At 35.4% G+C, this 24,039-nt stretch overlaps 1 protein-coding gene across 4 annotated transcripts in view; it reads right to left on the bottom strand.

The window, feature by feature from the left end:
• LOC101900464 (serine/threonine-protein kinase D3) overlaps positions 1–24,039 on the bottom strand; it is a 74,389-nt gene that overhangs the window by 29,239 nt on the left and 21,111 nt on the right. For 2 of the 4 annotated variants that reach the window (XM_059127052.1, XM_011297928.3), the window contains exons 2-3: positions 17,737–18,025; positions 945–1,676 (exon numbers count right to left, since the gene is read on the bottom strand). In XM_059127052.1, the coding sequence (XP_058983035.1) occupies positions 945–1,070 (126 nt within the window). In that variant the 5' untranslated portion in view covers positions 1,071–1,676; positions 17,737–18,025. Of the gene's footprint in view, positions 1–944; positions 1,677–17,736; positions 18,026–18,136; positions 18,414–24,039 lie in introns of those variants that run through there. The other 2 variants (XM_059127051.1, XM_059127053.1) reach the window with 2 other exon arrangements.

Raw genomic sequence — 24,039 nt, 5'->3', positions numbered from 1 at the left:
CAACTAGTCTAGAGAGAATCTCTTCCGCTCGTCAAGAGACACTAATCGTCGACTGTAGAGACGGATCATGAACTCGTCAAGAGAGATTTTTTCAGCTCATCTATAGAGACTCGCTTTAGCTCGTCTGGAAATACTCCATCGGCTCATCATGATTGACTTCCATCAGCTCGCCTAAAAATACTCCCTTTAGCTAGTCTAGAAAGACTCCCTTCAGCTCGAGAAGAGATCCTGAGCCTTTTTGTAAAATTCCCTCTTCAGCTTGTCTAAAAATTCTCCGTCGTTAAAAAAGGGCTTCCTTAAGCTTATCGACAAAAAAAACTTCCTTCATCTAAAAACTCACTTCAGTGAGTCTAAAAATATTATTTCAGCTTTTCAGCCAAAAGTACTTCCTTCAGACGCCATACAGTTCTCTAGTCTAACAAAAAACTCTTTTGAGTTCTTTCGCCTATCAGAAGAACCCCTTCGGCTTTCCCGTCTAAGAAAAAATAAACTATACAAGGTCTAAATTTCAGTCCTCTTTCGTCACACATTGCGCACAATTGTCATTCTCACCTCTCTTTCCCGTGTATTTTGTATAAATTCATAGTAATTAACTGCTCTGTTTGTCTTTTTTCATTTTTCCATTGGCCCCATGACAGCAGTTACGGGCGTAACAGACGAGGAAGACGAAGTCAAATAAGCTAATATTTGCTTGAACTTTGTTTACTTATAGACTTTTCTGTTAGCAACATCAATGCCAGCAATCCTTTGCACTATAACAAGGATATGCTACACACACACACGTATAAAGCAAGACAAACAACTCACATTTTCATGGAGATACATACCTACATACAAACAAACAAAATACTAAAAAAAAAGGCTACACAAACAATTACACAAACTTTATACGGATACCAACATACACACACACATACATACATACAGACATCCGGGGAACTTACCTTCGTGTTGATGAATTCACATGCCAAATCCTTGAGCTTTTTCAATGTTAAAACATTGGCAGCTACCGACACTGCATCGCGCACACTGCCAAATTGGAATAGAAATGTCACCTCTGGCCCCTCCATGATGACAGCGCCGGGACCTTGATTGCCAACAAAACCAACAACAACGGTGGCAACACCTTGACTCTCAGTTGCTCTTCCTATGCTGGCAGTAGCTAGTAGTTGGTGTGGTGATGGCTTCTGCTGTTGCTGATGGCAAGTTGTTGTCGTTGTCACAGCTGCTGTTTCTGTTGTTGTTGCTGCTGCTGTTGTTTAGATGTGGGTGTAAATCGTTCGGAAGATATCTCTGTTAGAAGGATGTCCGTCAAATAGTACGAAAGGCAAGGATTTGGTGTTTTTCCTTTGGCAATTTAATGAACCATAAAGGACGTTGTTAATCGTTTCCGAAAATCCGATGTGGTGGACAATGTGCTGAAGTTTAGTGCCAGGCGAATGAATGTCAGGGAATGTTGTTATTGTTGTTGTTGCTGTTGGGCTTCTTCTCCAGTATCGTTGCTGCAAATGATGGCTGGATCTGTTGCTGTTGTTGTTCTTGTTTTAGCCGAATGGCTGTGTTTGGTGGTGAATATTTATCCAGTTTCTAGTTTGATTTATAGTTAAGTTGAGCTACGTTCCCCAAGTCTTTTGTTGATTAATGGACGTCAATGTTGATTTATATATTTAGTTTTCCTGGAAAATGGAAAAAGAACGGAAAATATAAATGGTTGTATTTATGAGTTATGAAAGAGTGGAAAATTCCAAAATAATTGGCATAAGGGATATGAACAAATAAATATTTGGACATGTTGTAGAAATTGGAATGGGTTATAGATTTAGTGGCTCAGCTATGGACGTGACTGAGCTACAACTATTGCATATTATTTCAATATATTTTTCATATTTATTTTCAAAAACTTGTAAGAAACTTACAACCAACATTATTTCCATTTCAAAGATAATGACATTTATAATTGAAGATATTTTAAAATTGCATTTAAAAGACTGGCTCGTTACTAAAAGAAATACGTAATAGTTCTGCTAGTCCTTGAAAACCAATTATTAACGTTGGTTGTTTTAAGTTATTGTATTATTTTTTATAAATTGTATTTTAAGGTGTTGCGGGGTTTTTTATACCCTCAGCCATATGGCTAGAAGGGAATATCCGTTTTGATCCAAACTTGGTACATCGCAATATTTTTGTCAATCTTAGATCGAGTTCTGAGATGGGGAAGATCGGTCAACTGCTTTTGGTACATCCCCCATAAAATTTCAACATTTTTAACGCATGGGAAGAAAACGGATAGTCTGATTTTGTTCAAACTTTTCAAATCGTGATATTTGCATTACCTCAAGATTGGATGCGAGAATGTACAAGATCGGACTACCCCTTCTAGTACCTCCCCCACAAATTTGGAATATCTAAAAGGTTCATAAAATGCGATTTTTAATGCAGACTTTCTTCAAATTTCACACATACCAATATTTTTACCATTGCAAAATCGGGTGTAAAAATGGATCAAAGTGGACCATCCCTTCTGGTACCTCCCCACAAAGGGTCAACATTTTGAATAACCAAAACGCTCATAAAATGCGATATAAGTATCCGATTATTTTAAAACTTTGGACTTCCCAATTTTTTTACCAAAACAATCGGATATCGGATCACTCCTTTGAATACCTTCCCCACAAAGGGTCAAAAATTTGAGTATCTAAAACACTCATAAAATGCGAAATATGCATTAGATTTTCTTTAAATTTCTCACATTTCAATATATTAACCATCACGAGATAAGGTGCGAAAAAAGGATATACCGGCTCACACCTTCAGGAACCTCCTCCACTAAGGTCAATATTTTGAATAAGATGGAATATATCGGCTCACTTCTTCTAATACCTCCCACACAAAAGTTCAGCATTTTGCATAATAATTACAAAATGGGAAATATGAGTCCTACCTGTCTTCAAATTTTGCACTTTCAATATCTCTACCAACACAAGATCGGGTATGAGGCACGGATGGAACGAACTTGTTCTGATACCTCCCTCACAGCGGATCAATGTTTTGAATAAACCAACATTAGACAACTTGAAAAAACCTAATACTACACAATTTTTCTGGTTCCTCTCCACAAAAGTCAAATTTTTGAATAATTATAACACCCATAACTTGCGAAATACAAAATTTGAGAATTTACAAAAAATTTGAGCATTTTCAAAAAATGTATACACATTGTCCAAAGCTGTCAGTTCCAATGATTATATCAAACTAAGGCCATAATCGAAATAGACAACATTGTTCTACCGCATCGGTAGCTCTCCTATAGAGGATCAAAATTTTGAACAATAATAAAACATGTCGAAATATATTTGAAATAAACGGATAAAGCCTGAGGGTATCAATCTATCGGCAAAACCGATGAATACTCCTTAACTTGTTGTTATAAATTTTATTTTAAGGTCCAACAAAGCGTTCTACCTGAATTGTATTGTAACGGCTAGCAAAGTTATGAATGTTATAAAAAAAATACTTTTCCATTTCTAACAAAAAAGGGTTGGGGAAAGATGAGAACACATACACAAAAATACAACAACGGCACGATATAAGCCTAAAAGAGTGTTCGGCAAGAGTAAAATCTGCTCGATTTTAAATGAATTTTGTTCCCACTCAAAAACGAGGAAAATAAGCTCACTCATATTCGAGCGACATCGAGCGCATCGAGGCTCCCAGCAGCGCACTTGATCGAATTGGAGTGAGTTTCACACTCTGTACAAATTCGAGCCAGGCTGAATTAAAAACACTATGCAGGGTGAGATGAGAAAATTGCAACCAACTTCAGACTGCTGTCATTTCCAAGCCACTAGTCCGACTGCTGTTAAAATTACTCCAGTGAAAGCTCATTATATTGTTTACAAGCGTACAAAAGCATTTTGGTTAGAGTTTTCCAGAAAAAACGTTATTCGTGATGGAATTCAAGCGTGTTAGTGTGATTTCGTTAGAGCAATCCAGCATTTAAATGTGAATAAATCTTTTGTTTCTCGTACCCAAGCTCGTTACCGTGACACTGGTAGCGTAGCCCGACGTCAAGGAAGTGAACGGAAGTGGGCTTGATCGAAACCCACGTCGCAGTGGCCGAAAAATGGCTTGTGAGCTGAACATATAGCAATATTCTATTCGGCAAATATTGAAAATTGAGCTCGGCGTAAAACCATTGAAATTCCAGAATAGTGAAAATAGAAAATAGACTCAAAAGAGCTAAAGAGTTGCTTCGCTGGGCCGAAGTGCTTTGGTTTTCTCCGATGGGAAAACATTCGTTGTCCAGCAGTTTGTAAACAAACAAAATGATCGAAAACATTCTGGAGGGTGTATTAAAGCCTTGGGCACGCAAACATTTTGGCCGCAGACCTTAGACATTCCAACAGGACTCAGCACCATCGGACTCAGCACGCGCCTTCCAAGAATAGTTATAAAATGATGTTCCTCGCTTCATTTCCAGCGTACAATGGTCCCCAAAATCTCCGTATACCAATCCGTTGGACTATTGTGTCTGGAGTATTTTGGAAAGCAAGGTTGGTACTAAAAAATGCCAAAGTGTCGATCACCTCAAGAATGCGCTTCGCCGGAAATGACCAAAATACTGCAGAGCAACATTCGGGCAGTGTGTGCTGGTTTCATTGGTCGATTGAAGGCCATAATTCGTGCCAAAGGTGACCAATTCGAACAAATCTAAACTTATTCTAAAATTTGATGCTATTTCCGAAATTTTTGGCTTTCATTCAATAAAATGTAAAAATTATGGCGTTTGATTTTGTTGCAGTTTTTTTACCTCACCCTTTATACTGTGCAACCATTGCGAACATAAACCCGCACATCTACATCAACAACTCATCATATGTTATAAATTTTTTCGAAGTTTACTCTGAGATTCGAACTCCCGACCTTGGTATTTTGTCGTCGAACGCATATACCAAGTGCCGAGTTTTCGAATTACTTGGAAATCATTATACCCTACACCACATAGTGGTAAGGGTGTTATGTCTTTGTGCATTTGTTTGTAACATGGAGAAGGAAGCGAGATAGACCCATAGTTACTTTTGAGGATCTTCATAGAATCACTTTCTGAGTTGATTTATGCATGTCAGTCCGTCTATCCGTCTGTCTGTCCGTCCGTCCTTCCGTCCGTCTGTCCATGTATTCTTGTGAACAAAATGCAGGTCGCATTAATTATCCGATTGAGATGTAATTTTCCAAACAACCTTTTTTGGCCCAAGGACGAACCCTATTGAAATTGGAGATAATCGGTAAAATTTAGATATAGCTCCAAAACGTGCAATATCAGCCCGAATAGTGTGGAATTTTGCACATACGACCAAATTAGGCCTGAAAATAAGTATGCCACATTTGATCGAAATCGGTTCAGATATAGCTATAGCTCCCATATATATTGTTCATCCGATTTTTTTACGATTTTTTTGTTACCCACAGCCGTAATACGCACTCCGTAACAACGATATTCAGGGAAATATATCAAATACAGCTCAGAAATATCTTTGCCAAATTTTATCGAGATCGGTTCAGTTTTAGATATAGCTCCCATATATATCTTTATCCGATTTCAAATTATTTTTGCACCAAATGGGCAATACAAGTCCGAATTTAAAAGATACTATTGCTTCGGCATATTGAGTCCTTTGAACTAGCGTGTATGATTAAATTCTCCTCTTTGCTGTACTAAATTGGCAAAGTGGTGTAGGGTATCATAAAGTCGGCCCCGCCCGACTTTAGGACTTTCTTTACTGGTTTATAGTTTTGCCTTTTATTGAAGAAAAATCCATTTTGTGATAATGCATCACAATGTTTGTATGTGTCTATTGTTTTGAAAAAAAAAAGAAAACTCTAATTAATTCATATATTATTTCAAATTCTATGGAAATAAAAATGAAAATGAAATGAAAGAAAATGCAGGCATTTCATTCACTTCTCCGCTGTTTAACTGATTTTAAGAAATGAGGAAAAATATTGAATAAATTAAAATAACTTCTTGCATATACAAATTTGACAGGAAGCTGACATAGCCTTAGGGCTGTATTTCTGTAGTTTTACGAAACTGTTCTACCACCTCATTGTACCATGGTTTCTCCTATAACAATTGTAAAATAGTTGAAACACAAGAAGTCTTTTTAACAGAACAAAATCCTGCTACAGACTTGCCATGTATATTCTTTTCTATTTTTATAATTAAATAAATTAACCTTTGAAAAAAGGCACAACGTTTAAATCCTGTTAGAATTAAATCCATACGGATATATCTAATAGTGGATTTTCCACATTTGTTTCAAACAAACGTTTCCATTATGTCCGCATATGTGACGCACATAACAGGCTTCAATATTTTCAATCTCTAAGCATTACGCCATCTCAAAACGACTTATATTTTGACTTCGTTGTTGTCCAAAGAGAAAAAGAGTAAACTGATATAATTGATCGACACGACCTCATTGCAATCAATTGTAGGCTATTCTTCGTACACAGTACCGAGGAGTAGATTGGTATCAAATCCATTGCTTTTATTCTCCATTCCTTCAAAAATCCCCAAACAATAAAATCAATGATCGAAATGCTTGCTACCTTTAACTTAAGCAACAACAACAACAACAAAAGCCATAGTTGCTGATCAACACGATCTCAATTCGAATGACAATGAGGTAAAAACCCAAAAAGTTATTTTTGGTGTTGTTGTTGTTATTGTTGCCGGGGATTAGTCATAAGCAACAAACATTCATAAAAAAAGTAAAAAAGCTTGAATAATAATAAAATAGGCGGCTGCAGCTTGATAAGATGGATGGATGGATGGATGGATATGCAAGAAATTAATAAAAATACCTACGTCACTGCCAAACAAATAAACAGACGACATTCAAACAAATCAAATTCTTGGAAAACTAAAAAAAGAAACACCTTTTCTCTAGACCCCTAGAGCCGGTCTTTGAATTTCTGCGTATTATTATGAATGGAATGTTCGACGTCATAAAATTCGAAATAGACAACTTCACACACTTTTTTCTACATAATAAGGTGAAAGAATGACAATAACAGCAACAACAACAACAAGAAAATTTATTAACAACCAACACCAGTTACTTGGATACCAAATAAGGCTAAGAAAGAAATACCTTCTGTAGCGGAGTGAGTGTTCACATTGTGGTAGATATTGGGAGAGGGAGAAAAATTGAGAGAGAAAACTTATGGTTGATATTCGGATTGAATTTTAACTAAATAAGTGACAAAAAAAGTGAGACGAATTTAACATACCCTTCGCAAAGAAAAATTAATTCAAAGAGTTAATTTTAGCTAATATATTTTTGGAAATACTGTACAGCGGGCCCACATGTATGGGAAATGATAATCGATTTGAGAAAGTGAAAAATAAGGTAACCAAAAAATTTTAAGATTGGTCCACATTTAGGCATTATATGGACTATAATTTGACATTTGCTGAAATTATGAACAACAAACTTAACTAGCTAAGCCCGGTGCGCTTCGCTACTCCTTTTGATATTACACCTAAGTCTGTTTTTACACGGTCTTTTTGTACACGGTTTTGATATAACACGGTTTGAAAATTGAACATTTTTAATTTTTTACACGATTTTTTTCCATTTAGCACGATTTGAAATTTTATGTACTTAAATTTTTTTTGTCAAATTTAATTTTTGCGAAGTATGTTCATATCACAAAGAAGTATTTATGAAAGAAAAAAGTCTGAAACCATCGATAGTATCAATAGTTTGCGAACACTAGCTTAAAGATTTAAGTGAATTCCCCTTTAGCACGTACAAACATTTTTTACTGGTCAAAGCAAATGTGAATAGCACAAGCATTATATATTTGATTTAATAAAATAGACATGAATTCTTGTTCTTAAAAATTCTTGTTTTTCACTAATTTTAATAGGTTTTAGAAATTAGGAACAAATCACCCATTAGGAACAAATCACCCATAAAATCAATGTCTTTTTTACACGTTTTTTTTTTACACGACTTCTTCTGGAACCAATCTACCGTGTAAAAACAGACTTAGGTGTATATGCATTTAAAATTTTACGAATATTTGTTTGTTTAAAAAAAAAAAATAAAATAAATTCAAACATTTAAAAAAAAAAACAATTGTGAATATGCCAGGGACAGCTGACCATAAGAAAAGCAGGAACATGCCAAGTTTAGCCCTCATTTGTTAATTTTATAACAAATGGAAACTGCAATTCGAGGTAGCAACATACTTCTCCGATATAATAATATCCTCAATTACATTGTTGTGTAGTTTTTTACTGTTAGCCCAATACCATAATCCAACCTGAACCTATCATCATATCCCAATCAGAACCAATTTCAATATAATTTGACAAAATTTACTTTTACACCAAATTCTGTCACACCTTCAATATTCTATTGAAATTGGAGGTACAGGCCGTGCTTGGTGAGTCGAATATGTGAAAAAGGCAGAGAATATATATGGGAGCTATATCCAAATCTGAACCGATTTCTAATTAATTTGTGAAATTTATTATTGTAAACAAATCCCGCCACAGATTCTGAATTTCATTGAAAATTGAAAATCGACCGAGAATATATATGGGAGCTATATCCAAATCTGATTTCAATGTAATTTACCAAATTTATTTTCTGATCAAATCCCGTCACTCATTCCATATTCCATTAAAAAGAACGTACATGTCGTATTTGGTTGCATGAAATAAACGAAATCGGTTGAAAATATATATGAAGCTATATCTAAATCTGAACCGATTCGAATATAATTTGACCAAAATATTTTTATAAATTATTTTTTTCTTGTTTCAAATACCGTTACGCATTCCAAATTTGGAGACTGTATCTGTAATCGATCAATAGATATGTGCCTATAAAATCTACATTTTTGGGAGGTACCTCCGATTCTAATGCTATATCTCTAGTTCCAAATGGAATTTCAAAATTTTATATAGCCCATGTTACTTTCAGTTTAACATAAATTACAGACAAACATTTTCCTCTTTTATAGATATAGATATGGGTTCATAATAGATTCTCCAATAGAAACCTACATCCCAATTTTAATTATTTAAGGGGGATTTAACATATTTTCTTCTACCTTAAAAAGGAGGGTATATTAATTTTGCGTTATAACGATCCTAAATATTCATCGTAGACCCCCTATAAAGTATAAAACTCAAAGTCCATAACCATAAAACCAAAGACCATAAAACTCTAAGTCGAAATAACGTTGTGCGTCTGTCTGTCTGCTGAAACCACGATACAGCCCACATTGTTTGACGTAGAGCTTCAAAATTTGGCAGAACAATTTGTATTGTGTCTAGGATGGTTGATATTGTAAGTCATAATGGGTTCTAGCTTCGCTAGCGAAACATTGTATGCATAGGTCCACGCTTTGGTGTAGCCTCCATATAACGCTACCTCCCGATATTCTGTGTTTTGATGATTTTTTCCACTTCGTTCCACAGATTTGTCTGAAAATTGGAATTTGTTGTTCGTAATGGGTTGTAGCTCCGGTCTACTGTACCTCCGTATATTCGGTATTTTAATGATTTTTGTCACATTCTTCCAATGGAATTGTCTGAAAATCTCACAAGAAGTTCCTTGTGAGTATTTTATCATCTAGAAGAGAATTTCCTAATTAAAATCCACGGTATCGTATAGCCCCTATATAAAGGTACCCACTATATTCGGTGTTTTGATGATTTCAGCCAAAAATTTCAATGGAATTGTCTTAAAATCCACAAAAGGAGTTCCTTGTGAGTACATTACCTTCCTTGTTCCTTGTGAGTACTTCATCCCCTAGAAGAAAATTGTCTATATAAGTCCACGATATCATATATCCCCGATATTCGGTATTTTGATGATTTTTGCGACATTATTCACCGGAATTGTTTCAAATTTCGTATATAATGTTCGAAACACTTACTACAGCTTATGACATAAATTACTTATGCAGGACCACGTCTTCGTATAGCCCCCATATGACGGTTTTCATTTGAGCGGTATTTTCCGACGATTTTTATTAAGTTCGTCGTTCCGTTTGTAACTCATCGAAATAACAATTTTAGACCTAACACAGTATATGTATGTGATCAGCATAAAATTCTACGAAGATTTGGCACTGTTCATCCGTCCGTCTGTAGTAATCACGCTAGAGTCAAAAGGAATTAAGATAGAAAGCTTCAATTTTGTACAGATTAGTTTTTTGTCTGCGAGTAGGTTAAGTTCGAAGATGGGCTATATCGGTCCAAGACGTCGTATAGCCCCCATATAACGGTACCCCCGGATAGTCGATTTTTTAAATGATTTTAGCCACATTTCTCGGTGAAATTGTCTATTTACACAATGAGTTCCTTCTGAGTACTTTACCCTCTGAATTGATGGTACCGATATTCACCAAATTCAATAAGATTACCTCTAGACTGAAATCGTTCACATGTGCCAAATTCCATCTTAATTCGGCTAATAGTATTTATATGGCGCACAATAAGATTGGAATCGGACGAAAATATATATGGGAGCTATATCCATGGACTGATTATCACCAATTTCGTCCTTGACCAAAACAAATGATTTGTGAAAAATTGGATATGCTTTATGTTAGAAGCCCACTCATGTCTAAATCTAATTTGGAAGATTTCGCGTTTTAAATTATGTCATAGAACACTGCCAAGGTATTACCCTCAGCTTTTTGAGCAGGGATAATTGCCCAATATTAGCGCACTCCGCCGTATTGTTAGTTGTTGTGGTCTATTTTGCGGCTAAATATAATCTAAATGTCATCGAAAATGCTAGACATCTTCCCTGTTCTTAACTCTCTTTTCTTGCAAAATTCCGTGTCGATTGGTTTCATTAAAATATTTTGCGATCATCTCCAAATGCAAGAGGCCTCTCTGTATCTCCAAATTTAGACTAATCTATATGATTTGCTTGTCTAAGAAAAATCAGCGTAAAAAAGCTTGAAGTTCGGTGGAATGGAAATGCGGGTTGTTTCACACAAAAGTAGTGGTCCATTCTACTCGCTGTCCTAAACTCAAACTTTATACGAGATTGGTTTCTATTGGTGACATTTTCAACGGCTGCAAAATTAGCAAAATTTTAAGTTGTTAGTCCATTTTAACCCCTAAATATATTGCGGACTTCGGCAACTAGAATTGACTTTTTCGTCTATTTGTGATTTCGCCGGGATTAAAAATATTCGCAGTTTAATGGAATATTTGAATTTTATTTAACACAAATGTTATGGTCTATTTCACCCACTTAATATTACCCGATGACCATCCAAATTGGAAGGCTTCTGCCCAGCCCAAAGCTGTAGCCCCATGCTAACTTCCGCGCCGATTGGTCTATAATTGCGACCTGTAAAACAACTGCAAAATAAGGAAAAATTTCGAGAGGATCGGGTCATAATTACGACCCATAGAGTGATTACAAATTAACATGGACCGACGGACGGACGGACATACACAGCTAGATCGAATCAGCTCGGCGTGATAGGAAGATCCATATATACTTTTCTATGTGGGAAACCAATATTTCGAGGTGTTAAATAATTGTTGGCCCAATCAAACTTATAATACCTCTAAAACATATTGTTGTAGGATTTTTTTTTTGGCAAAAACCTTCCGGTCTTCATAATTGTTTTTGAAGCGAGTCCTGCAGACTTACTTTTGGGTTGAACTCGTGCTTAAGTCCTTCTTATTTATACATTTAACACTATGGAAGCGGAGAATGAAGGGAACATATAAGCTGCAATATATTTTTGGACGAAGTGAAGTTGTTTGCTTTCTACGTTCCTTAGAAAATACATCTATTTAATTTAATGAATTTTCAATATCATTTATTTCTTGTTAAAAATTTAATATTAATAAATGTAATATTGTAAATAATGGTGATTTTTATCTCTGGACCCAATATATTAAAAACAACACCCCCTAGTATACATGTATCTGCAAATGTTTGCTGTATGTTAATTTAATATGAATGAATATCGTAAAGGACTCTTCATTTATCCTTGTGAATTCTTATTTCATTTTCTGTGTAATAGTGTGTGTGTGTGAGAGTGTCCTCCATTGATGAAATCTCTATGGAAGAGATATTGATATGGTTCATGGTCACAAGAATGTGGCACAACACATCTTTACGACTCCATTGTAATGCACGCACACATATACATACCTACTACATCATACCATACATATGCACGTCTTAAGTTTAATATTATCCCCCAAAGCGGAGTGAGTACATATATAACTTTCTTTGCAAAATCTGCTCGCTTCCCTCTAGCATTGGCAATCAATTTGCTAAGAAATAACAATTTTCTTTCTTCCTTTCCACCGCTTAGAGTGTTAATGAAGTTCCGGGAAGGGAGAGAGATAGCGAGAGAAAGTTTTTCAGACAACAAAAACACCCTCAATATTCAAAGACAATATTACAAAGGAAAATAAACCTTGTAGGGATAGGAGGTACTTTGGATTAATCAGCCCTCTCCCTTTAAAGGTAAATATGTATTTTAGACTCGGATTCTTTACAGACTCCATTGCCATGAACTGGAATTACAAACTCAACACCACCCCATCCACCTGTCATAACCTATGGCAACATCTCAATGTTGATACACTTAACAGGCTTAATTGGGCTCTGAATGTAATGTTAATTAACAAATGTCACGTATCAAACAGAATTATTGATTTCAGAATCGTAATAAGAATCATAATAACAACAACAACAACAGCAACAACAGTAGTAATAATTATTTATTTAACAATTGATTCGACTAGACGAATATTTCTTCCAGGGAATAATAATGACATTTTGTTTGAATATTAATTTGCATCAGCCCACATCAAATATAGAATTCCTAATGAAGCAAGTTTGCCGAACAAGAATTTGGTTAGTTATTAAAGGGAAGTGTAGTGTCACAAAGGTCACACCTAAGGGTGCGATTTGGATTTCCTTTGACCTTGAGGAAGGTTTATTTTTATAGTCCTGGTTTGAGAAAAATTCCATGGCACAGGTTGTCCTACGCCAGCATACAGCATTTGAGAATGTTTAGGAATAAGGGTTGGCAGTAGCAGCGTCCCGCTAAAGAAATACTTCTAGACATGATGTCGACCTGAACAGTACTAAATGGCACTTACATTGAAATAGTTTCGTTTAGGGGGAATAGTTGAAGATAGAATTTTATTATTTTGTATTGATGGTTTTGGAAATGTGTACTACAAGTGCACGAAAAGTACTAAATAGTGCTATATTTGGTACAATCTGTTAGTGGATGAACATATAGCGCTTAAAAACTATAATATAGGTCGCTGTTACTGCACATCCTGGACATAAGAATGTGGTTTCTGATATATGTACTATATTTGTACGAAAAGTACTGAATGGTACTATAGAGGATGAGATAAAAAAAAAACTGCAAACAAAGTCAAACGTCTTAATTTTTACATTTTTTTTTAATTTATTGAATGAAAGCAAAAAATGTCGGAAAAGGTATAAAATTTTAGAATAAGATTAGATTTGAATTGAAACCGTCACAAGCAGCCCGAATGTTGCTCTGCGGTATTGTGGCCCATTCCCGGCGAAGCGCTTGCTTGAGGTTATCGACACTTTGGTATTTTTTAGTGACAACCTTGCTTTCCAAAATACTCCAGACACAATAGTCCAACGGATTGGTATCCGAAGATTTTGGTGGCCATTGTGCCCTGGAAATGAAGCGAGGAACCTCATTTTGTAACGTGGCGCGTGCTAAGTGCGGTGGTGCTGAGTCCTGTTGGAATGTCCAAGGTCTGGGGCCAAAATGTTTGGGTGCCCAAGGCTTTAATACACCCTCCAGAATATTTTCGAGATAATATTCCCCATTTATTCTGACGCCACGGTCGATTAATACGAGCGGAGAGCGACCATCGGCTGTTATGGCGGCCCACACCATCACCATAGCCGGCACTTGAGTTCTGGTGGCCAACCGAAGGTGCACATTTTCAGCTGACCTCTTTGGCAAGTAAACACGATCATTTTGTTTGTTTACAAACTGTTGGACAACGAATGAGAAACCAATCAGCAATCATCGGAGAAAACCAAATTCGGCAGTTCACCACTTTCGGCCAACGATGCAACTCTTTAGTTTGTTGTTTATATCACTGAAGGTATCTGTGTGAGATTTGGCAATGGTTCAGAAATGCATCCTTTATTTCTACGGTAATGGTGCTAAATTTCGTATTGGTGGTATTGGGAATGCGTGCTATAGCTGTACGAAAAGTGTTAAGAAGTAGTTAAGTTGGTATTGGGAGAATGGCTGTAACAGGTAATGAGGGAAATTAAAGAGCCGAAGTCTTGAAATTTGATATTTAGGTCACTGTTGTTATCTGAGATTGAGATATGGAGATTGTTTTGAAAATGTGAACTTTAACTATGCGAAAAAACCAAATGCTTCTAAATTTTGTATTGAGTGAATGTATGGAGCTGGAATCCCCAAATTTAATATTGAGATCTCTGTTGGTATCTTGGATTGTGATATGGAAATGTATACTATAATTGTATGAGGGCTTATATATGGAGACGTTGAAATAATATTGGACAGAAAATTTGGACGTGGGTCCATTTTGCAATGGTTTTACCCTCGGTAAGCGGTAAAAATTAAAGACTTTAAAGATTTTTCGGCGTAATAGTTTAACGTTTTACCATTTTTTGTTGAATTATTATTGATTATTGAATTATTACTGATTATATTATTGATTAACGAACTGTTGGAACGAATCTAAAATTTTAGGGTAAATTTTTCGATGCAAAGTATCGGGAACTTGCTAGTAAGGTAAATAGTAACTTTGAAAGTTTGAAAAAGAGCTGAGAGGTCATGAAAAGTATTTAAAACTCCACCATTGTAATTGATTGATCTGTAAGGGACTTTGAAATTTTGGTCAGGGTAGATCCTGGATATAATAAGGCAGGATTTTCCACAATTTGTTGTTATAGGTACTAAAAGTTGGAAAATTTCACAGTAAGTTATTGGGGGAGCATCTGCAATGGGAATGAAAACTAAAAGACAGACAACTTAAAGAACGAAAACTAAAAGTTATGGTACAATTTTCTTATTAGATTATCAATAAGAACTAGCACTTGCAAATTATTATCACTTTTTGTGTAGGATCGTGATACTGCGAGATTTGTGGACTTTATACTTCATGAATAGAAAAATGGTTAAATATGTGATAATAGATCGAAATTTGAAACTTTGCTGAAATATCAGTTCTAAGGCGGACGAATGTTTTGAAATTCGTTTTTTAGTAGATGACAAATTACTGAATTGTACAAAGTGGTTATTTAACATGAGATAAGAACTGTAGATTTGTGTAAGGTCACTCTTGGTGAAGGAAAAAAATGTGTGTTTTTTTGATAATTCGTACTTAAAGTATGAGAAATTTTGCAAAATAGTACAAAATAGTAGCATCAAATTTTAGAATAAGTTTACATTTGTTCGAATTGGTCACCTTTGGCACGAACTATGGCCTTCAAACGGCCAATGAAACCGTCACACGCTATCCGAAGCCTGCCCGGCGAAGCGCTTGCTTGAGGTGATCGACACTTTCGTATTTTTTAGTGACAACCTTGCTTTCCAAAGTACTCCAGACACAACGGATTGGTATCCGGAGATTTTGGTGGCCATTGTGCGCTAGAAATAAAGCAACTCTTTAGCTCTTTTGAGTCTATTTTCTTTCCGTAGCGGTGTAAGTTCCTGCACTTTTTGGATTTGCAATGACTTTACCCCGAGCTTATTTTACAATATATGCCGAATCGAATATTGCGATATGTTCAGCTCACAAGCCATTTTTCTGCTGATGTTGCTGTTTTCTCTCGTCCACTTCCTTGACGTCGGGCTACGCTACCATTATCACGGTAACGAGCGGTGGTACGAGACACAATACATTTATTTACATTTAAATGCTGGAGTGCTCTAACGATAGCCACTTGTGGTTTTCCAGCCAAATATAAAGAAATCACACTATCATGCTTGAATTCCATCACGAATAACTTTTTTCTGGAAAATTCTGACCAAAATGCTTGTGTACGGTTGTAAACAATATATTGAGTTGTCACTGGAATAATTTTAACAGTTGTCGGATGAGTGGCTTAGAAATGACAGCAGTCTGAAGTTGATGGCAGTTTTTTGATCTCACCCTGTATATATTCGTGATCAGGATAAAATTATATATTAATTTATCCATTTCCATCCCCGCCTGTCTGTCCGTCTGTAGAAATCACTTTAGCTTTCAAACAAAATGAAGTAGGTGGACAAAATTTCACACTCAAAAATTTTAGGTTGGTAGCACTTTTGGTACTGAAAATGGGTCATATAAATCCACGTTTTTGATATAGCCCCCGATTCAAGGTCTGTTGGTTGTTGTAAATTGTCAGTGTGTGTTCCCATTATGTAAGAAACATCCTTGCATAGAACAGAAAATATAGGTCTAAGTTTTGATATAGTCCCCATATAACTGGACCTCCATCGAATTTATTTCAAATGTGATATTTGAGAGAAATTTGCCTATTCAGGTCCTCCCGGTACCTTCCCATGTTCGGTATTTTTATGACACTTTTCACCCAAATTATTTCAAGTTCGTAGTTCGCAGAGAATTGCTTTAGCTGGTGGTACATAAGCAGCTTGGCATCATGGCTAGGCATGTTAATGTCAAATTATAAAGGGAAAACGACGGCAGTATTCCAATGCGACTCTGACATCCGCAACATTTAAGATATGTCACAAAATATGCCATGTGAAGCTTGTGACTTCAAGCTGTTTATGTACTCTCACCTTAAGCCGTCATATAGTGGTGCCTCCCAATATTCGGTGTTTTGAGGCTTAGAATTATTTCATACTTGGTATTTGGAGTTCACCGAGTTATTCCATTCTCTGGCAGATGATGGGCTATATAGGCCCACATAACAGTAACACTGCATATTGTTTTTTTTTTAACTTTGCCTTTTCAAATATTTTTTTCCGTCCCCCAATGGTGGGGGGATTAAAATTTCGACTCGTCCAAACTTAACTTCTTCTTTTTCTTATTAAAATAATATTTCTATGAATATTTCCGAGTACCTGCATATCTACATACTTGGAATTGCAAGCAGTTTATACTTCCAGTATGGCAAGCAAAGTGAAGTGAATGTAATTTTCAGAAACAACAAAAACAAATGCACATCTTAAAGCGGTTGTGACTGATGTTGCTACAAGAGCGACTATACTTGGTGGCAGAAATGAGGAAAAACAAAGGAAAATAAATTTTCTTTAAGAAAAACTTGTTGTGCCCCAACACAACAAAAACAAAAACACAAAACAAAATTCTTTCACTTTGCTTAGTGCTCTGGCAAAGTGGATTCATCCAAGTGGATGGATGGATGGATGGATGTAAGCATAGTTGGATGGATAAATATTAATGATGGTGATGGCGAAGATGACGATGACGATGGTGATGGCGATGATGATGATGTTATACTTTTCGATCAACCTCACGATGATGGTGGTTGGTGATGACGATGTTGAAGTATTTTTCTACTTCTCAATTCCAATACAAATGCAATGCACACTTAGCACTTCCATTTGGGTATTTTCGTATTTATATATGTGCGCGTTGTTGTTATTCTCTTCATTTTCTGTTTTTGGTTAACACAAAAGACAAAACAGTCAGCCAAATTGAGAACTTACCAAGTATTGGAGCAGCATACCAAACAGTCTTTGCCTGTTCCTTTTGTTGTTGTTGCTGCTGTTGCCGTTTCTCGCTGGTCTTAATCAGCCACAATTCATTCAATTTGGGAAAACTGCTTTTGTGTTGTTGTTGCTTTCTTTGATTAAAGGAATGTAGTGTTGTTCTTGTTTTTATTTATTATTGTTGTTGGTGTTATTAATTCACAAACTTGTTTAAAATTCTTTAGCTGCTTTTACAACTTTTCTTTTGTTTGACACTTTTTTCTTTCGAGATTTTCTCTTTGTTTCACTGCAAAAAAAACAAAAAATATTTCTTCAATAAAAAAAAACTTTTCTTTCTTTGGACTTCTTGCTTTTTGATTTTTCACATCTTTTTTTTTCTTTTCTTTTGTTGGGTTACTTGGTTTATTAACATCCAATTTTGTGGTTAATTCAATTTCTTTTTAATTTCCTTTCGTTTTAAATATTTATTTTCTCTTTGTTTGGGCCATTCAAATTTGAACTGCTGCTTGGTTCGTGAGACGAAGAAACCTTTCTTTAACGAAATCTAAAGTTTAACTGAAATGACGTCTTGTTGGTAATATTTGAAAGCCGCTTATTCCAGCTACCACTGACACTGACTCTACTACCACAGGCAAGCAAACAAGCAGCTAGGCAGGCAGGCAGTCAGTCAGCCAACCATCCACTCTACTACCATTTTATTCATACATTCACTTGCTTATGGCCATATGCACTCAGGGGTGTATGTGTTAGACACATACACATACGCACCCACTTAGCCATTACGATTTCATGCACACAGCCCAGCAAACCAAGTGGGTGCAAGCATGTGGAATAATGTCATTACTGTTTTAATAAGATGTAGTAAAATGGTAATTACTAACAAGCAAAATATAAGAAGAGTTTTAATTAAAAAATCAATATGGGGAAAATATGGCTTTCATCAAAATGTGGGGGTTATTTAGACAGAGGGGAAATTCTATTTAATCCCATCCAAATGTCGGATGATGATATAGGAAAAAGTTTATGAATTTCAGCTTCACTTCACCCAATACCAAATTTAGTAATATTCAGTACGCATATTTAAAACAATCTACATCTATCCATCCAACACACCAACAGTGATCCGAAATTAGTACCATTTAGTACTTTTCGCACAATTATAGTACGTATTTGCAAGACCACCACCAGATCTCAACCTAGTGTTGAGAGACCTCAATATAGCAACAGAGACCTCAATATAAAATTTCGGGATTTCAGATCTTTACTTTCAATACTTAATACCAAATTTAGTAACATTTAGTACTTTTCGTATAAATTTAGTACTCATTTGTAAAAGCATTGCATATCTCAATCCAAGACATTAATTTTAGTACAATTTAGTACCTTTTGTACAATTATTGGACATATTTCCAAACCACCGCCAAAATTTCAAATACAGATACCATTAGTAATATCAAATTTCCGAATGTTATCTCTATCTCTTTGCCCAATACCAAATATAGTACCAATCAGTACTTGTCGTACAATTTAAATTTCCGAAACTACCTCCATATATCCATGCTACACCTGAACAGCGAGCCCAATACCAAATTCCAGATTTCAAACACTATCTGTTCACCCCATACCATATAGTACCAAATAAACGCTAGTACTTTTCGTACACAAGTAGTACATACTTCCAAAACCACATTTTTATTACAAACCCCAATAAATCAGCTTCTTCCGATCTACTCTACAACAAACTCTTCCAAACTTAGTACCATTTAGAATTTTTCCAGATGCACCTCCATATCTCAATTCCAGATACCAACAAAGACCTCGAATTTGAGGATTCCAGGTCTAACCTTTCACTCAATACGCAATATAGACCACTTAGTATTTTGGAACAATTATAGTATATATTTCCGAAACCACCTCCATATTTCAATTCCAGATACACACACAGAGGATTCCAGCTCTATCCCTTACCCAATTCCAACTTTGGTAATATTTAGTATTTTCGTACGAATTTCAAGCTTTTAGTTCTATGCGTTCACATAATACCAAATGGTACCATGTTAGTAGTTTAGTAACATTTTTGAATTCGAATTTCCAAAAACCCTTTGGTACATCTATCTTGCACTCCATTAGTGACTCTCATTCCAAATGTAAGAATTCGAAGTCATTTCGTTTGTCCAACACAACGTATTCAATTTTTAGTACCAAGTGAATGTTATTAAATTTGCGGTTCGAAATTACGAGTTCTACGAGAAGGAACATTATCCTTTCATCTGTATGAAATTTAGAATCAATCAGACCAGGCATTATTTTGATGGTAAATAATGCTCTTAACATAAACCGCCCTCCTTCAAGTGATTAAAGATCAATTAACCATAAACGACTCTCACCAGGAGGATATCCAGTTTAACAGGGATTTTGGGAAACCCATTAAATCTAGTTTATGGAGCAATAACTTCTGAACTTGAGAAACAAGTACTAATAGATTGGTATTCGTAGATCTATTTTTCATGAAACTATGTTGAAAAGGTGAAATTATTATTACACATTATTATACTATTTAAGTGTTGTGATATCCTTCACGCTACCAAGTAAGAAGAGTTTGGGAATGTCGCTTAATTTAGCGATACACCTATAATCATCGACGAGACTCAGGGGATTTATGCAGGGGATCTCCAGTAGCATAGAAAATATCCTTTAAATAGGTTGTAATTATAATTTTTAGTAATTAATGTTTTCACTACCGCAAGATTTTAGAATATATCTTGGACTGCCAGCAGGACCTGGAGGTAATAAGGAGCGTAGTGTTCAAACAGAAAAAAACATTATCCTCTTTTAGCATAATATAAGGAAAATGATTTAATTTCTCAATATTATAGTTATAAAATACTTTATAAGTGTAAAATGATTAAAAAAGACGCAAATAAATTAGCAATTACTGATTGATTGACTATTTCCAAGTTTTATACATTCTGGTACAAAGTATTGTTTAAATTTGATATTTAGGTCTTCTCACTCTTTTACCCCAAATCCCAATATTTTTTTGAATACTATTTCTGGTACCTCTCCCACAGCGAAAAGTTGTTGAATAAAAATTTAAATTAGGTGTTGAATAAAAATTTCTTAAATAATCACCACGTATAGACTCTGTCCATAATCGGCGACTCTAATACAGATTTCATAATTCCAGTTCCTTTTTCCATTCATATTTCATTCCATATTATTGATACCAAATTTAGTAGCATTTAGAACTAGCTATAGTATATATTTTAAAAATCAACACACAAAACAATATTGATTCTTATAGCGAATTCAAAATTTCATCTCTTCCGTACCAAAGGTTGTCCAATATATCCACTTTTATTACGAATTTTTATTTAATATTTATAGTATAAAATTTGTAGTTGTTTACAAATGCTCCATCACTCCTTTCGCAACATCATTCCAAATTTCAGATTTCCAAATTCCAAAATTCGAGTGCCCCCATGTTAACTGGGTTATTCAAAATATTTATGAACATAATTTCCTCATTAAAATTAAATAGGTACATATGTTTGTATTTTGTTTACGACTTTCTTCCATGTCGTGCTTGGAGGGTGAGGTGACTCTTGCAAATAATTCTCATTAAAACTTTTTAATGGGATGTGGGATTTTCGCTTTTCATTAAAATCAGCTAATATTTGTACCCTTGTTTTGACACCCAGCTCTTGTTTACCCACAGCATTGATATTCGATGCTGCCTCTAATCGCATTTTAGAATTTTTGGTGAAAGGCGAATGAATCATAAGACGATGCTTATCGCATGGAAAGTTCACTGGGTTATCATCGTCACTCACATAGTTTGTATGGTAGAGTAAAAATGTGAGGCGGAAAAAAATAAAATACGGAAAAAGCATAACAAACAAAAATAACAACAAATAAACGGAATGAAATGAAACGAAACACTTGCACAAAACAAAATCTAAGCTTAAAAACTCGTTTTACCATTATCCATCCAGTGGAGAGCGCAGCAAGCGGATAGATAGACAGTCAGACAAACATATCGAACAACAGCAACAACTATTGTCTCCACTGTTTGCTTATTTTGCCTGTTTGTCTCTCAGCACCATTAGCACGTAGTTTGTGTGTGCCCCGGCTCTATGAAAGTTCCACTCCCCCCAAAACACCATAAGCGCGTTTCACGACAATAGCTATGTTGGTGGTATGTGACAAGAAAATGGGAGAAAATGAGAATGGAGAATAACAACAAATAAAGGTATCCACAACCAGCCAGAACACACTCGACCACAAACAATAACAACAACACATCGAAACCAAACATTATTATTGCTGCCGCTACCGGGGAGTAGCGTAGAGCATGCAGAAAACTTCAGAGGCAACGGAGGGCTGGGACCCAGTAATAAACAAATATTGTGTCGAAGTTGCCAGATGTATTTAATCCAATTTAATCTAACAAATCGTTTTAATGTAGAAATAGAATCGGTTTGATTTTCTCTAGAATGTCTAATATTGCATCTAACATCCAATGGAATTCCATATCTCCCAACTACTGTGCTAGGTTGGACGATCGAGGAATGTCTCATTAGATACATCGGCAAATGTGATATTACAAACCATTCGTGGACCCAGATAAAGTCTGCGTTGAACTTAGCGGTACCTGTTACGCAGGCTTGAGGCGTATTGACCTCTTGTAAAAACTGCAAGAGTGAACTTAGCAAGCTGATAACGCCAGCATCATAATATAGGGAATTTAATAACCCATATATTTATCTGAACTACAAAAACATATTAAATTATGCTTTAGCACTATTATCTAAGAAAAGAAAGATTTACGCTAAGTATAAATATAAAGAACTGTTGTTAGACAAAAGGTATTTAAATATTGTTAATATTAAATATTTTCGACCAAATTTGGTCGGAAATTACCAAGACGGCAACACTGTTTCCAGAAATTGTTCTTTAATCGGAAAATTTACTCACGTGGAGAGAGAACGGTTGATTTTCTCTTAAATGTTTAAACAATATTATTTCTTCACTTTTTACTGATAAAAGAAAATTAATTAATTAAATATATTTTAAATTATAAATAAATTACAAACATATAAAAATATTCGAGTATTTTTCGTTTATTGAATTTCCAATAAGGAACGTAAGAGAAAGAAGGCAACAGAAAGCAACGCAGACGTAATGTTTTGTACATTCTGGCAGTTTACATTGCTTTTGTGTGCGTCCCTGCAAATAATTCTGGACTAGTTACAGTATTGTCTTTTGTATACAGTCATGAACCACGTCCTTCTCCAACAAGATTGTTTTGTTTTCTCCGCGTTAATTTTTCCTTAGACACCGATTTGTTATTTTATTTTTTGACAAAAGTTGTGATGGTTTGATCAGTAAAAATAATAAAGAAATCGTGAAAAACAAGTAAAAAAGCTGTAAGTTCGGCCGGACCGAACTTTGAATACCCTCCACCAAAAATGAAATCCGTTAAAAGTTCTGTTAAAATCTTAAAAATACGAATGTAGCTGTTATATTAGGGTCTATACGAAGACATGAACTTGCATAGGTAACTTTTGTCATAAGTCATTACAATATTCAAATGCGAAATATAAAAAAATATCGGTAATAATGTAACTAAATTCATCAATATACCGAATATCGGCAGGTACCGTTGTATGGGGGCTATACGAAGACGTGGACCTGCACAGACAATCTCCCGTAATAGGCTGTAGCATCCATTACGAACATCAAATACCAAATTTGAAACAATTCCGGTAAAAAATGTCGCTAAAATAATCAAAATACCGAATATCGGGAGGTACCGTTAAAAGTGGGCTATACGAATACGTGAACCTCCGCGGAAAATTGTCTGTTACAGGATGTAATGTCCTTTACGAACTTCAAATACCAAATTTGGAACAATTCCGGTGGATAATGTCAAATCATCAAAATATCGGGAGGTACCGTTATATGGGGGCTATGAGAAGACGTGGATCTGCATAGACAATTTTCTGTCATAGGCTGTAGTATCCATTACGAATTTCAAATACCAAATTTGAAACAATTCGTCTTAGACCGTAGTATCCATTACGAACATCAAATACCAAACTTGAAATAATTCCGGTAAATAATGAGGCTAAAATCATCAAAAGAGCGAGTATGGGGAGGTACCGTAATATGGGGGATATACGAAGACGTGGACCTACACAGACAATCTCCTGTCATAGGCTGTAGCATCCATAAATTCCGGTAAATAATGTCGCTAAAATCATCAAAATACCGAATATCGGGAGGTACCAATGGGGT

The sequence above is a fragment of the Musca domestica genome, unplaced genomic scaffold, assembly GCF_030504385.1.
Source record: "Musca domestica strain aabys unplaced genomic scaffold, Musca_domestica.polishedcontigs.V.1.1 42, whole genome shotgun sequence".
Classification (NCBI taxonomy): Eukaryota; Metazoa; Arthropoda; class Insecta; order Diptera; family Muscidae; genus Musca; species Musca domestica.
The sequence above is the reverse complement of the archived record's forward strand: the minus strand, read 5'-3'. Positions and strand labels throughout refer to the sequence as shown.